We start from the raw sequence: 14,834 nt of genomic DNA, 5'->3' as shown, positions 1-14,834 counted from the left end.
TTTCACAATCAAGGACTTCTGCTTTTTAATTCAAACAATCGAATTGTCCAACGCTGCTTTTACCCTGATCGAAGAATTCCTTAATGGTCCCGGTATTAACCACAAAAGGAGTATTTGACTCGTTTCCTCCCTTTGTATTATAAATCCAAGCGCCACTTTTGTGATTGTGGGGAGAGGGATCATTTAAGGTGTCTAGAGAGGACCTTGAGGTCGTATAAGTGTCGTCAATAAAAGAAGATTTATTTTTAGATTTTTAATGTAATTTTAGGCTTCTATGTCAAGCAAAAAGATTGACTCGAGCACCGTACATGCCATAGTTTATTCTCTGCGGAAGCAATGTAGGAGCGATGTTAATGGCAAATATTGCTTTGCGATCTCGACAGACTATTGTTTGTTATTTATGAGTCCATTAGTTGGTTGTAATCTTATGGTTCTTAGGTTATGGGGTTCGCATGCAGTATCCCTATGCACTCTGGTTGGGAAAAACACAAACACATCATTAAATGCATACAACTGTTGTTGTGGGTAGCTGTATCTTTAGAGGGAAGGCACGTCCCTGCAATGATTTGAGGAGAATATTCACAACTTGACAAATTTATTTTTTGCCAATATTGTACCATTCCCCTCATCACCGGGCATGCACATTTAATAGAGACTTGCTTTTACAATGTAGAACATTTTGCATAACAAATCTATTGGCAAAGAAAAAACAGGTGAGAGACCACATGGAACCTCAATTAGTTTGTGTACAGGTATATCAAGTTGTATATGGGGCTTTCCAAAAGTGGCAATCTTCTTGTACTAAATCGTGCAATGAAATTTGACCCAAGGTACGTGTTGCTTCAACTCGATCAAAGTACATTTTCCATTCATGTTTGATATTTGTTGACACAATCTGTGCCAATTTTTCATGGTGTACTGTTGTTGCTTCAGTGCTCCAATTTCACCTTGGACCCGAGTCCAGTGATTTTAGCACCAGACTAGTTAGACTTTTTTCTCTGAGCAAGTCCGGTGGTCTTGTATTTTTCAATTGAATGATTCCTAAATGCCCTGTTCTTTCTCAGTCATTTAGATTCTTGTCTTGTAAAATAAATTCTGGCCCTGGCCCAGTAAAAAAGGTTGAGCTACAGACCCTGCAGTCTTCTGGAATTTTACCCCAAATTTGGGCGTTGTGCTTACCAAAAGAATCTTGCCCTTATGGGTCTGTATAAGGTACAAATTTGTGGCTCTTTTATGTGGCTACATTTATACAGAAAACAACACTAAGCTGAGCCATGCATGAACTTTGCCTTATATGCTTAGTACAGCCACACCAAACCGTTTGCATTCTGCAAATGTGATGTTCTAAGTTGATATTTTAATTTTTGGGGTTTAACAAAGAATTGACTAGAGTGGGATTCGAACCAACGACCTCCGGATTAACGTGCCGGCGCTCTACCAACTGAGCTATCTATCTAGCCCTATGTTGGCGGTGTCCCTATTTTGTCAATATCTTTGTTCGGGGGTGCCAGTCAGAAGCCATACAACCGTTAACTGCCGTGTAGCCAGGGATCACACCCAAATTATGATACAACCTGGGATGCGGCAGTTGATATTTTCAAACAATAATTTCAAGTGTTTCTCATCATTCTTTCAGCAGAATCATAACAATGCTTTTTGTTTCAGAATGATCTGTGGATTTATTGTTGTGCAGGATAATGTAGATTCATGCAGTGTTGTTTACCTTGCACTGTGGCCACTCTACACCCACCCACACTATCATTATTTGCTGTTTACGAAAGTTTTATTTGTAGTTTTCATGGCTTTGTGACAAGTGCGCTCATCATAGACCGAGACATACCTGTATTCCATCTAAGCAGACAACTTTATGATGATGATAAATTCACTATGCACTTAAATTGCAAATGTTTCCTTCATAGTATGTGCTTATTGGTTAGTATCATCAATTCTTTACTTAATCCACCTGTGCTACAGATCCTCATTATATTGCGTTCATTTTTTGGTTAATGCTAAGTAACAGTTCGAGCTGTGTATAAACTCATATTTCACAGAAAATAAACCAGCCTTTTTTTCGCTTCCAGCCATGGTTTGGTAACGTTGAGTCAAGTTTAAAAATTAAACATTGTGGCCCACTTTGCCGTGTCCCTTTTACCTTGTGTCTCTCCTTGACACAATAACAATGAAACCAAGTTTTTCTTATTCAGTCTCAATGGGAATCTTTGGGACACAAGGTGGCAGCAGACATACATTAATCTGAGCATGTGCACATTTCTGACACAAATATTGGCTTTTCCCCCAAACCTGGGCTTAGTCTCTGGCTCAGGGCTTCGTTTGATGTTGGGATACATGATTAAAAAAATGTACACTGCTTAAAAATTATAAGCAGTTCATAAATCTTTTAGTTAAGTAGAAAATACTGCTTAGCAAATTTCTATGCTTTAAGAAATATGGGTGGCGACAGTCACAACGATGTTTGGACTTTTGCATGGTAACTAAATAAATTCTGCTCAGCAAATATTTGTCTTTCGTACTTACAGGCTTTATGAAATTAGGCCCTGGTATCACAATTATAGTCTGCTGCTCCAAAAGTCTCCCATTGGTTGAGAAAGATGGCTTTCAAGGGAACAAACGCATGGCAGCCATCATCCTAAGAATACATTGATGATTAAACTAATTAAGGGGCTGTAAATTTTCCTTAAACATGATTACTGTTTGACATGTATGCAACCTTTTTGTTTCTTCCCCTCCCTTCTCTGTGTCATCCCGGATTAACCCTCTAATCGGCATGCCTCTTATTTGATCTCTTTAACCCTATTCCACTTATCCCATCACTTTAATTTAATCCCTTTTGACATCCTGGGTGAATAATGGATCCCTGTGAGGTGTTGACTTATGTTTATTTCTGTTTGAGGAAAGGTGCTGGTACATTATAAATTACAGAGTACAATGTGTCACTTCTTGTACGTGGTTATGTTGCAGTGCACATTTTCACCACTTGTTATCATGTACAAGCAATGGGTCCAGATTTTTGTATTATGATTAGTCATTAATATTGAATTGATTTCCATCTGAAGCTCATGTGGCAACTTTGTTAAAACTAGTCCATTTATTATGATACAATATTTGATGATTGATTTTGATGGAAAAAGTGCAATTAGCAGAAAAAAGATTCTCTAATTATCTTCTTTTTTTTTTACAACAAACTATTTTGTTATTGAAAAACATTCCGTTTCCATAATTGTTACCACTTTTTAATCTTAGGCATAGGGTGTTCAATGGATTGGGATTATTTCTAACAGTTTTCTCGCTAATCTGTTTTATGCAAGTTTACCATTTCTAGTGTGAAACTGCATTGTTGAAAACTGCATGTTTGAATGACAGTAGCTCCCCCCCCCCCCTTGATAAAGCTGCCTATTTTAATACGCCTCATCCCATTGGCTGTCATCCTAATATCCATCTCTCACAGCTCATGTGATTGGCCAAGCTCTCGGTGTGGAACTTTACTCGAGCGATGAGGATGAAATGCCACAGAGAGTAGTACCCCAGAAACCTATCAAGAGTAAGTTACAACAAGCATGAAATCCATCGATGGGGTTTCTATAATGTTCATCTAGTGCTTGATTCATAGCAACCACCATTGCTGCTTTCTTTTTATTTTGCCTCTTGCATGCTGCATGCGCAATAGGAGACTTTCCAACGCTAGGCGGCAGCAGACATACCGGCTAAATTTCCATTGTTTACGTAGTTCTGAACATGCGCAGAATTCTGAGAACAATGGATTTACCCGGTAAGTCTGCTGCCCTCTATCGTCCCAGAAAGTCTCCCATTTATTTGCCTCTTCTTGCATGTTGCAAAGCAAGCTTTTAGACCAATCCCTTAGTATCGAATACAGGCCTTGAAATTTGCGCTTGAAGGGGCACATCAATTTTCCTCTGGTAAGGGGCATTCTGTATGAGGGAAAATGTGTAAGGGCACCACAGCAAAAAAATGGGGCACCACGGCAAAAGGAGTGGGTGCCTTGAGGGATTTTTTTTAGGCCTGTAATGATAACAGATACTAGTACTTAATATTACACAAGTGGGATTTGAATTTCGGAGAAGGCTGATTTTGTTAGATATGGGATGCAGACGCACCATATCTTTTTATATTCCACAAGCACAAGTGTGACTACGGATTTTATCTTCAAGCCAACTTTACACATAATCAATAGCTTTAAAAAGTGCATTATACAAACATGGTTTGATATGGGGGTCTAGACAGACACAGATCCAGTTTGCAATCAGATACATGTAGATACATTGTATTTATTGGGATTGGGGTTAGATTGAAAATCCTGCAAAAAGCGCTGTTTTTACACTTCTTCATTTCATATTTTTCACCAGGGCCCAATTTCATAAAGCTGTTTCCCAGTATGCACATTGTTGTGTGTTTAAAAGCAAAGTGTGCAAATCATTAATGATCAAGAAGCTGATCAGCAGCACATAGAATAAAATGTAACATTTAAAAACAAAGTGAATAAAAGAGTGTTTTAAATATCTACACTCTTGTTGTTGGCTTCCTGCTGGCTGCAAATACGAAAAGCTGTGACAACCAAAAAGTAAGAAGGAAGCTTTTTTTAAATGGAAAAAGTTTAAATATGTTGCAAGAATTCAATTACACAAAGTTGCTAAATATTGACATTCTGCGAACAAGTAATTCACAGATAGGTTCTGTATGGAGACAATGCAAATAACTTGTTTGTTTTAGACTCGGTTTCCTTTTCATTGTTGATAGCTTGTAAAGGTTTTTGTATTTAAAGGGACATGCTGCCTTGGATCGGTCGAGTTGGTCCATGTAAAAGCTTTTGAAACCATTTGTTATGAAATCGATATGGTTAGAAAGATGTTTCCACACAAGCATGCCTCAAAATTGCATGGTTTTCTCTTTACTTTGCGGAGTCAAACTCCACAAAATGGCATGCCGTGTTAGTTCAAGGCGTACAAGAAAAAACATGCAATTTTGAGCCATGATTGTGTGGATCATTATATTCTACTTTTAAAACATCTTTCCAACCACATGTATTTCATAACAAACAGTTTCAAACGCTTTTCATAGATCAACTCGCCCGATCCAAGGCAACGTGTCCCTTTAACAGGTAGAGTTTTCACACGGTGCTCTTTGTTGATCCAAACTGTGCTTGCTTTCCTTTTTGTGAACACTTTCATTTTTAAATGCTTTCAAATCAATGCTCTTTCGCTGTTTGGCTATTCAATCCTGAAATACAAAACAGATGAATAGACCATGCACATGACGTCATTTCAGTGGTCAAAAGGAGGTTGTTCATTGGCCAATCCTGTGTTCGGCAGTTGGTGCCCGGCGCGTACAAATCTGTGCGTTTTTATTGTTTAGTCACCAATTTACCTCTAAGATGGAGGCTGGATGACGTCAATGCATAAGGTCTATACGACCAGAGGGATTGGACAACATTTTGGATAGAAAAATGTAAAGCAAAATTGACATTGAGCAGTTTGAGATTGATTTGCCAAGTAATAATAATAATAATAATAATTGTGGCCTCTTATATAGCGCACATGTGAGTCACCCAGTGACGGGATATTATCTTACAGTGAAAATGATTTCTTCAAATGATTATAAGCTTCGCTTCATGCACTTTTGGTAGCAAGTTTGAATTGGCTACCATTTGCATTGACCTCTTGACTCCTTCCACCACTGCACTCGTGGCTATACTCCAGGCATGATATTCTTCACACTATATAAGTCTGTTTTCCGATTCTTATGCCCTTGGGAAAAAAATCGGAAATATTGTGATTAAATAGCCTGAAAAGTCTATTCTTTAGCCATGTGTGCGTTGGTTTTAGCTCTAGTACTAAAATATCATGCCTGGGCTATTCGCCATTTTGGGAGTCAAATTGCACGTACAAATTATGGGTAGCGTGTAAACGCCACAGCCACTTAAAAACTGCACTTCACTCTGTAACACATAAATAGGATCATCTTCCACAATGACTTAACCAGGATTTTGAATCACCTGAGGTGAAGTGGGTCAATAGCAAGAGAATTGTTTTTCGCTTCTAATCAAAAGTTAAAATTGATTGAAATTCGCAAAGTAAGTGCCTTCAAGCTAGAAAACTGTAAATTATTATTGAATAGAAAATAGAATAAGTTGTTGTATTCATTCTGAACTATTGCTTTTTTTTTGTTGCTCTTTCAGCCTCGGATTTATTTTTGGTAGCTTTGGTTGCTTAACAGCTTTCTTTTCTTTGCCAATTACGTTTAGTGCCCACGCACACGCATACAGGGCTACGCTTAGAGGGCCTGGCGAGGGACAAGCAGCCATCACAACACGCTCGCTCTCTCTCGCACAAGGGGGTCCCCGTGGGCGTGGGTAAAACGCCCTCGCCCACCTCCCCTACTTTACCCACACCGCCACCCATGTCGCCAAATCGTCTTCCCAGTTACAAGAAACACAGCTGGCCACACTCGTGTGGTGTCGAGCTACCACCGGCATACAACCAGCAGCCCCTTCATCATAGTAAGTGCAGTGACATGTCGCTGATTGGATGTCCTCCACCATCTCACCACCTGGATTTTCTCCATGAGTGCACGATTCCCACATACGTTGGGTTTTAACACATACCTCCTTGTAGTTTAGAATGATCTGCTGTGTTTTACCTGTTTCTAATTTGCTTTCAATGGGAGACTTTTGGACGGTCCTTTTTCACAGTTCTTGCCAGTAGAGCACGTGCTCAGACCTACGTGAGCAATACTGAGCATGTGCACGCGCACTCAGAGCTGCAAAAAAGGATCGTTATGTCTGCTGCCGCCAGCGTCTCAAAAGTCTCCCATTGTAGATTGATGTGTCGTAATAGCGCACACACACGTAGTTAGGTTAGACCCTTTGCACCGCCGACACACGCAGCTACTGTGTCCATGGTCTACATTTTGGGAGTCAAATTGCATGTCACGATAATATGGGTATGTCTAACGTCACGTGTGTCAGCTAGATAGTACACTGCACAGTAACACTGGGAATCTGGCTCCCAAAATGGCACAAGCGAGCTTTGTTGTGGGAAGAGCTGTATAATTGAGGTAGATGCAACATAGAGGGACCTGTTTTTCTTCCAACACGTGGTTGTTGGACGCCATTTTTGGTCGGAATGCAGTGCTCACAACCAAAATGGGCAGACTTGTGTAGCACACGATATTCGCCAAAGCGTTTTTTGACACAAAGAACGGCTTCGTATTGCATGTTGTCGCAACTCTCTCAATTACAGCTCTGATCATGGATAATGATGTCAGGTCAATTGGGTAAATATATGTAGCTGTAACAGTAGCAACCATGTACTAACAACTTTTGTCTGTGTTTACATATTTTGTTTCAAGCTTTGGTAGTTCTAGACAGAAAAAAAGCCATCTACACTAGTGCATGAAGTAAATTTTTAACCAATTTATCATTTCATTCTTTCTTATGTTCATTGATTAACTCAATTCAACTTCAGTTGTCTTTTAGGTTTTTAAATTTCAGGAGCTGTGCACCCAAGGAAATTCTCATTTCAACAAATATATTTTACACATTAGTATACTGTGTGCAAAACTATAATAATTAAGGGGGTCCTTTGAACGTATTGTATTTGTACGAACGTAAAGAATATAATTTGGGTTTACCCTTACACCGCTGCGTGTCAAAACACTGTATACTCGGTACTTTTCCAGAGTTCTGTGAAAACAAAACCCCTTTAATCTTTCTGAACAGAATATGAAACCAACGGTTGATATGAAGCCTTGGTTTTCTGACTCGATGGTGTGTTCGTCTTAATTGCACAATGAGTTACGACTACTGAAACTAACCATGAGGATATCATGTTGTGATATACATATGCCTGGAAATAGACCGTGGTACATATATATTAGAATATCAGCATGCAAAGCTACTCCAGTGTAGCGATGAACGTGGTTCCAGACAAGATACTGATAGGGTTTTATAATAGCAGTTCTCATCAGTAGGTAAGGTAGCTTTAGATTGGTTGGTTTCAAATAGGTAGTTTGAATATTAAACATTGATTGGTTAGTTTCAGATAGGTAGTTTAAATACTGACCATTGATTGGTTAATTTCAAATAGGTAATTTGAATATTGACCTTTGATTGGTTATTATCAAATAGGTTATTATCAAAACTGACCATTGATTGGTTAGTTTCAAACAGGTAGTTTGAATACTGACCATCGATTGGTCAATTTCAAATAGGTAATTTGAATATTAACCATTGATTGGATAAGCTGTTGATTATTGTTGACATCAAACCATTCCACAGAAATAATCTTTCCTGAAGAGGGAAGCCAAGAGGACGAGGATCTTCCTGATTTTCTCAAGACCAGTAAGTTGAAGCTTTTTGGCTTACCTGCTGCGAGTTTTTCTAGTGATGCTTCCAAAGTGGTCAATTGGGCAAATGCGCGCCAGACTTGAACACAGTCTATAACAAGCTGATGAAGTAACGAGACTGCTAGAATAGCATTTTGCGCTTACTATAACCATATTCCACAGGGTTACCTCCAAATTTTCTTTGCTAACTGTTTGAGTGAAAAATACTTGAGAAATTAAGTGTGCGCACAAACAAACCCACAAAAAATTGTTTTTGCTTGAAATGAAATACCTACACAGATTTTGTGGCTGTTGCAAGCGGTTTTAGTGTTCAACCAAAAGAAGATCTGCAACATGTTCATGCAGTTCAATGCAACAGAAGACAGTCTTGTTTTGTTTTAAACCTTGACCTCTGCAAACATCACTACCACTAATTTGGGTTCACACAGCAGGGACACGCTTGCAGCTCTAATCTTTTAGTCCGGTGGACTCACGACAATGGAACACTACTTATTGCATAGCTTTTGTAAATAGTTCTGTTAGTAGTATTTAGCTATTTGGATCGTAGGGATGATTAACAATGTAAACCTGGTTCTTAGATGATCAATCTCGCTGCGCCATTTTCCCCTGCACGGCTTTCTCGCTTATAACTCTAGCAGTCAATTTTACAAAACGCTAGGATCAATCCTATCTTGAGTTGGGACAAGTTAACCGTCCTAACTTAGGGTGGGTTCAATGCGTCTTAACGTCTTCGGATACAGAACTGAACTCGTCCTAAGTCTTAAAAGTTAGGATGAGTTAAGTGAAATCAACGGCTGGAGTTGGTCTATTGAACTGTGCTAGAATCTGGCACATATAATTCTATTACAGATAATAGCTCACCTCCGATACCTACGAATGCATTTACAATGCGCAAGCGCAAGCGACTCCGCTGAACAAAAACAAAGCATCCCCTCCTTGGCCTCATTTAATTTAGGCCTGTGGCCGATCCACTTTATGTGCACGCTCAAGTATGGTAACATGCAAAAGAGGCGTTAAGTCAAAGGGCAACTGGTCCCCTCTCATGCTTCTTTGATCTTGTGACATGTCTATCTCTATGTAGTATAGGTCATCATGTAAAACTATTCATTTGAAACATACTTGCATTTTGACACAATTGTACTAGCATTCTACAAGTGCCATTCAAGCACTCTGAAGTTTTCAACGAGCATGCGTAAAAAGCGGTCTCTTTTGGGAGCGAACAAGGATTGCTTTTTAGTACAACCCTACCAGGTGTTTATTGACCAGAGGTTTGGAGTGGGCTGCCCATGGTAACATTGGGCCCAGCACAGTTGAGTTGGCAGGTAGTCAATATCTGTGAAATCTTAGTGATCATGTTCTATGATTAGCCCCTACATGTACACTGCGTCACTGTTTAGTGTGGAAAGGGGATGTGTTGTGGTGTTGTAACGTGTAGTTTCAGCAAAGCCAACTATACTAATTGAATCTGGCAGTAGTAATTAATTTCTTTTGTGTTGTATTGTTCATGTTTGTAACTCTTTGTCCACTGTGCTCTGTATAATGTCACTTAGATCAATAAGCTTGTTTATTTTATGTATGCATAATATTAGTTGCTATATTAAACTTGTACGAAAAATCAGTAACTGTTCATGTTAAAGCGGTATACAGTTGCGCACCTCGTGGTCCTTTACTAACTCCCCATTCCTCCTTTCCCTGATAAAGTAACCACTTAACAAAAATAGCATTATAGCTGTAGATAGTTTAACCACTCAATCGGATGGGACAGTAAGCAGTTGGTCCTGTGTACTTAGGATTGACAGTGCATGGAATATAACCCAGAACACTTGACCATGGTAAAGTAGGGGTTATCACTGGTGTTTCTTGTTCACATAGCAAGCACCCAAGGGTTTTAATAGGTTTTCTCAGGATTGCCACAAGTTCCCTTGTGTGGCATCCTAGGTTTCTTAACAGTCTACTTCTACTACTAACAATCATAAACTGTATAAACATAACGTGTAAACTTGCCACTGTTGATTCCATTATGTGTTAAATTTCTTGCCGACAGCTACAGATTGGTTGCTTATTTATACCACTGTATACAAGATCATAAACAAAACATCTGAGTGAGAAGCCTGTGGCCTCCCCAGCGATCTCAACTACAAGATAAAACACCGGAATTGTATTTCATGTTTATCACTTCAGAGAAAAATGTCCATGCGAGATGTGAAAAAGGGCTTTTCGAATTGTCCACTGGATCCACACGTAATGAATAAGAAAATTGCTTTTTGGTTCTTTGCGTACTTTATGGAAATTGCACCCGTGGGAAATTAGCATTACCAGGAAGATAAACAGGTGTCTGCATTAGTGGATGCCTGGTCTCCTCGCAAACAGCCGAGTATCACTTTCACTTTTATGAGAATGGAGAAGAAAACAAAACCTGTATAATTTTCTGTCTCTATCATAACATGAACATTAATCATTTTAATGCGGAACTGTTAAGTCTTCGATGTGTATATGTGCAGGCAATTTACCGAAATTGTGAACAAGTCACGGAAGGATTATAAAGAGAGAAAATTGTATCAAAAAGAATTTCCATTTTCACCTTGTTGTCATTCTTTTTGCTTTTGGAAAAAAAAAAGATTCAGTAGAAGGACACAATGCACGAAGTAATGTTATTTTGTTTATATAATTTGGACTAATCTTTATGTTAATGAAAGTATGATGAATTACCTCATCAAGGTTTGACTTCATATTGACAACATATTTCGGAAACAACCTTGGTGTGCATTGTGTAATCCATGATAATTGGACTTGGTAGAGGCTATTTTGTACCTGCATATGCAATGCAAATCTGCAATTCCCAACATTATGTCTCTAAGACCTTTAACAAAAAATGTTAGCTCTAGACACACCCAGAGTGTGTACCAAAATTAATTTTGTTTGTTGGTTACACTCGGTCATTTCAATTTTTCAGATGCTGGGTGGAGTGGAAATGTTTTCGACCTGGGAAATGTATGCATGTGTATTGAGTGAACTGTCCTGAAAATGTGTTATTTTCTCTCTCTTGTTCACACTGTTTCTCTTATCCCAGTGTTATACAGCCTGAGGAGGTGCCATTACTTTTGTACCCCACGGTTACACTGGTGAACTTTCACACTGGTGGCCCTATCGAACAGGGTTCCGGTTTCACGTTTCAAGAATACCACATGGTTTTACCGCTCAGCACCACTACTCCAGAGCAGGGGTGGTTATTCCCCAGCGTATGCTCATTTGCCGGGGCAGACCGGGGGTAATAATCGATCACAGTGTGTGAAAAGGCTTGCAGTTATTCCCCGGGGTTGGAACAGTAGTAGTGTGAAAACGGGCTCTTGTGGTCGTACCCTTCTCTCCCACCTGCACTCACCATTGTCTGTTTTCTTATTCACCGCATTTCACGTTTTCTAGTGTCACCTCCACCCATGGCCAGTCCACCCCCTCCTGACTATGACATGGGCGACTCCATCAAAGACCAGAATGACATGCCCTTCCATCACATGTGTAAGTTTTAACGTTCTAAGAGGATTTTTCTGTCTTGTAAGATCACCGTGCCGAGAGATGCAGTGATTGTTTGTTTGTTTCTATTCCATTCAAACCAAGGCTAGAAGCTGAATGGTTCTGCTGCACTTTGATTCTGTGCTTATGAGTACCAATGCAAAGTTGGGGATGTTATGTTAGAGAAGATGGCTGCAATAATAATGGTGTTTCTACTGTCCATTATAAGAAGAAGCCCCCCCTCACTACTATGCCAAGTTCACCACCAGCTGTGTGAAGATTTGCCATAAAGAGAATACTTATCTTGAAATTTTACATTTGAATCATTTATGCTGTTTTTTACTTGACCTCTATTTACCTATCAATAACAATTTGGATGTGTATATAGAATCATTGCATATATGTGTGGCAGCGCTGTATTCATGTCAGTTGGCTGACTGCGTACATTTTGCATAAATTTTACCATTTTGCACAGTTCAGTATAGCCAGGTGAAAAAACCGCTAGTCCACATTAACTGTGTATCATCAGTGCATTTAAAACATCAGTGGTGACACATTGGGCAAGGCAACAAAAAAGACGGCCCAATAATGAAGTTTAAATACACACTCATTCCCACAATGACCTTAAATGGGAGATGGGTATGCAAATGCATGACCAATTTATAAATGTATGTTTAAATTTATTTAATGCATGCTTATAAATGCATGCAGATTTTTGTGATGTTTTTATATGCATGCAAACCGCAATTCCTTGTCAAGCGTTGTCTTGTTTGGCCTCATTATATTCCTAGGTGCAGTGGAGCAATTTATGGACAAACTATTTTTCCCAGATGAAGCTTGCTATTTTAAATGTTTACTTAGAGATTTTAACAAGATGCTAAAAATTTTCACATTTGTCTCTTTTTTTATTTCTTTTCTGCATATTTTTGTTAATATTTGTTTGCTTCCAGGTGACCAAAAGGAGATTGCTTTTTCAAAGCTGAATAAAAAAATAAAATCATTTTGTGTTTGATTGCAGTTGCTTACCATTAAAACCTCCATTTGAGTGTTGTGTTTTTTAATTGCTGTGTTCATTGCTTTAAATTGTGGTTGCTTTTGTTGCTAATGTGTTTTTACAATAAATGTTTCTGTATTTGTATCCCTGATCTTTAATGTCGAATGTATTGGTTAAAACACAAGTTGAACATTTTAGTTGCATTTACTGTTTCAGAATGAATCTTATTTATACATATTAAAGAAACGTTTAAATCTTTACTTGAATATGCAGAATGCTTAACATTACCCCCCCCCCAATGAAATTAACACTGTATGGTTGGGTAAATAGTTAAATTATTTCCAGATCTTATACGTATGTAAATAAAACCAAAAGTGTTGGTTACTTTGTGGTTTATTACTTGATTGCTTGTTATTTAAAACCAAAAGTTAAAGAAACTCTATATCAATGCATGTTGTTGTGCAAATTTCCTCAGGATTGCTAACACTAAACAGGGATTGAGAAAATCTTTTGTTTACAAAATATTTTTGGTAGTTTTGACGGGAATATAGTTTCATTATTTTCCAGCCACCAACCAAACTACTCTACCTTGATATCTGGTTCTTCTTTTCTGCTCATCTTTAAGACTAACAGCATTTCCATTTCCTCGCAGTGAACTCCTCGGGGAGATTTTCCTCACTGTCATCAGAAGAATCTAATGATCGCTCGCCCACGTCGCCCGGTGGGGATGATGCTTTCCAGATCAAACCAAAACCTCTGCCTAATCCTGTCAAGGATTCAAGGGAGCATAAGCAACTTCATCGGGAACTTAGAATGAGGTAAGATGGGGGATCAACACTTATCCTTATTCATCCCTTCTAGGGTTGAACCCTAATCCCACTAGATCCTTCCTTGATCCTACTTACAATGGGGGATGTTAATATCGTGATCATAATATTTACAGAGTATTTACCGAGTTCTTATCTAGCGCTTTATCACATTTGAGGGCATCTCATACCACAAAATGCTCACTATATTTGACTAGCAGGCTATCAGAAGTTGGGGTCAATATGCCAGACCATTCAGCCACATGGTGAACTAAAGATTCACCACAAAAGTTAGCTTTTAGAGTTATAGAAACCTTGTTAAAGTTAATCTAAAAATTAACCCAAAGCAGCTGTTAAATGCTATGGTTGATGATCCTTGGAGAAAACAAATATTTTGGGTACAAATCTTGCAACATTTTCACTTTTTGTTTCACTTTTATGTTTTGTTCACACAGTTACAAGTCTGGAAATGTTCTACCTCAGAAGCCAGAGCTTATGGTTGTCCATCGAGAAAGAAAACTGGAAGAGAAGAGGAAAGAACAGCTCCGTGAACAGAAGTCAAGACGTACAAGCATGGAGATCAAGTTACTAGAACGACAGGAGAAGGAACGAGTTGTGAGTGTGGCAATAATTGCCTTTTATTTCTTATGAAATCCAATCTTTGTGAACAAATATTTTGGAAAAGTTTGCTCAAGCGAATGTTTCATATACTTTTTTTTGGAGTTGAAGTCACTTTCTTTTTTCCTCCCCGTTTGTTTTTTGTGCGTTCATATAATTTTGTATTTTCATAAACCTGGTGATTATTTTCTGTATTTGTTGTGTCTTGTGAGGGCTTCCTTTTTCATATGTTTTATTGTTCCAATGTTGTCTAATGTATTTATTTATTTGTCTTGTTAGGATTATGCCTCATTTTAAGTACTTTTTGTATCTTCTTTCTTATATAAAAATAGGAAGTAAAATATTGAATGTTTAATCAATATGTAGGTTAAAGGCTGTGGACACTATTGGTAATTACTCAAAATAATTAGCATAAAACCTTTCTTGGGGACGAGTAATGGGGAGAGGTTGATGGTATAAAACATTGTGAGAAACGGCTCCCTCTGAAGTGCCATAGTTTTTGAGAAAGAAGTCATTTTCCACGAATT

The 14,834-nt window shown here is 38.5% G+C and overlaps 1 protein-coding gene across 7 annotated transcripts in view; it reads left to right on the top strand.

Moving 5' to 3' along the window:
* The window catches only part of LOC117307403 (intersectin-1-like), a 35,870-nt gene that overhangs the window by 20,251 nt on the left and 785 nt on the right, over positions 1-14,834 (top strand). For 2 of the 7 annotated variants that reach the window (XM_033792146.1, XM_033792145.1), the window contains 5 exons: positions 3,467-3,559; positions 8,312-8,374; positions 11,803-11,895; positions 13,536-13,701; positions 14,145-14,304. In XM_033792146.1, coding sequence (XP_033648037.1) covers positions 3,467-3,559; positions 8,312-8,374; positions 11,803-11,895; positions 13,536-13,701; positions 14,145-14,304 — 575 coding nt within the window. Of the gene's footprint in view, positions 1-3,466; positions 3,560-6,277; positions 6,533-8,311; positions 8,375-11,802; positions 11,896-13,535; positions 13,702-14,144; positions 14,305-14,834 lie in introns of all 7 variants that reach the window. The other 5 variants (XM_033792151.1, XM_033792149.1, XM_033792144.1 and 2 more) reach the window with 4 other exon arrangements.

This window comes from Asterias rubens, chromosome 2, assembly GCF_902459465.1.
Source record: "Asterias rubens chromosome 2, eAstRub1.3, whole genome shotgun sequence".
Classification (NCBI taxonomy): Eukaryota; Metazoa; Echinodermata; class Asteroidea; order Forcipulatida; family Asteriidae; genus Asterias; species Asterias rubens.
This window is presented reverse-complemented; position numbering and strand designations above follow the sequence as displayed.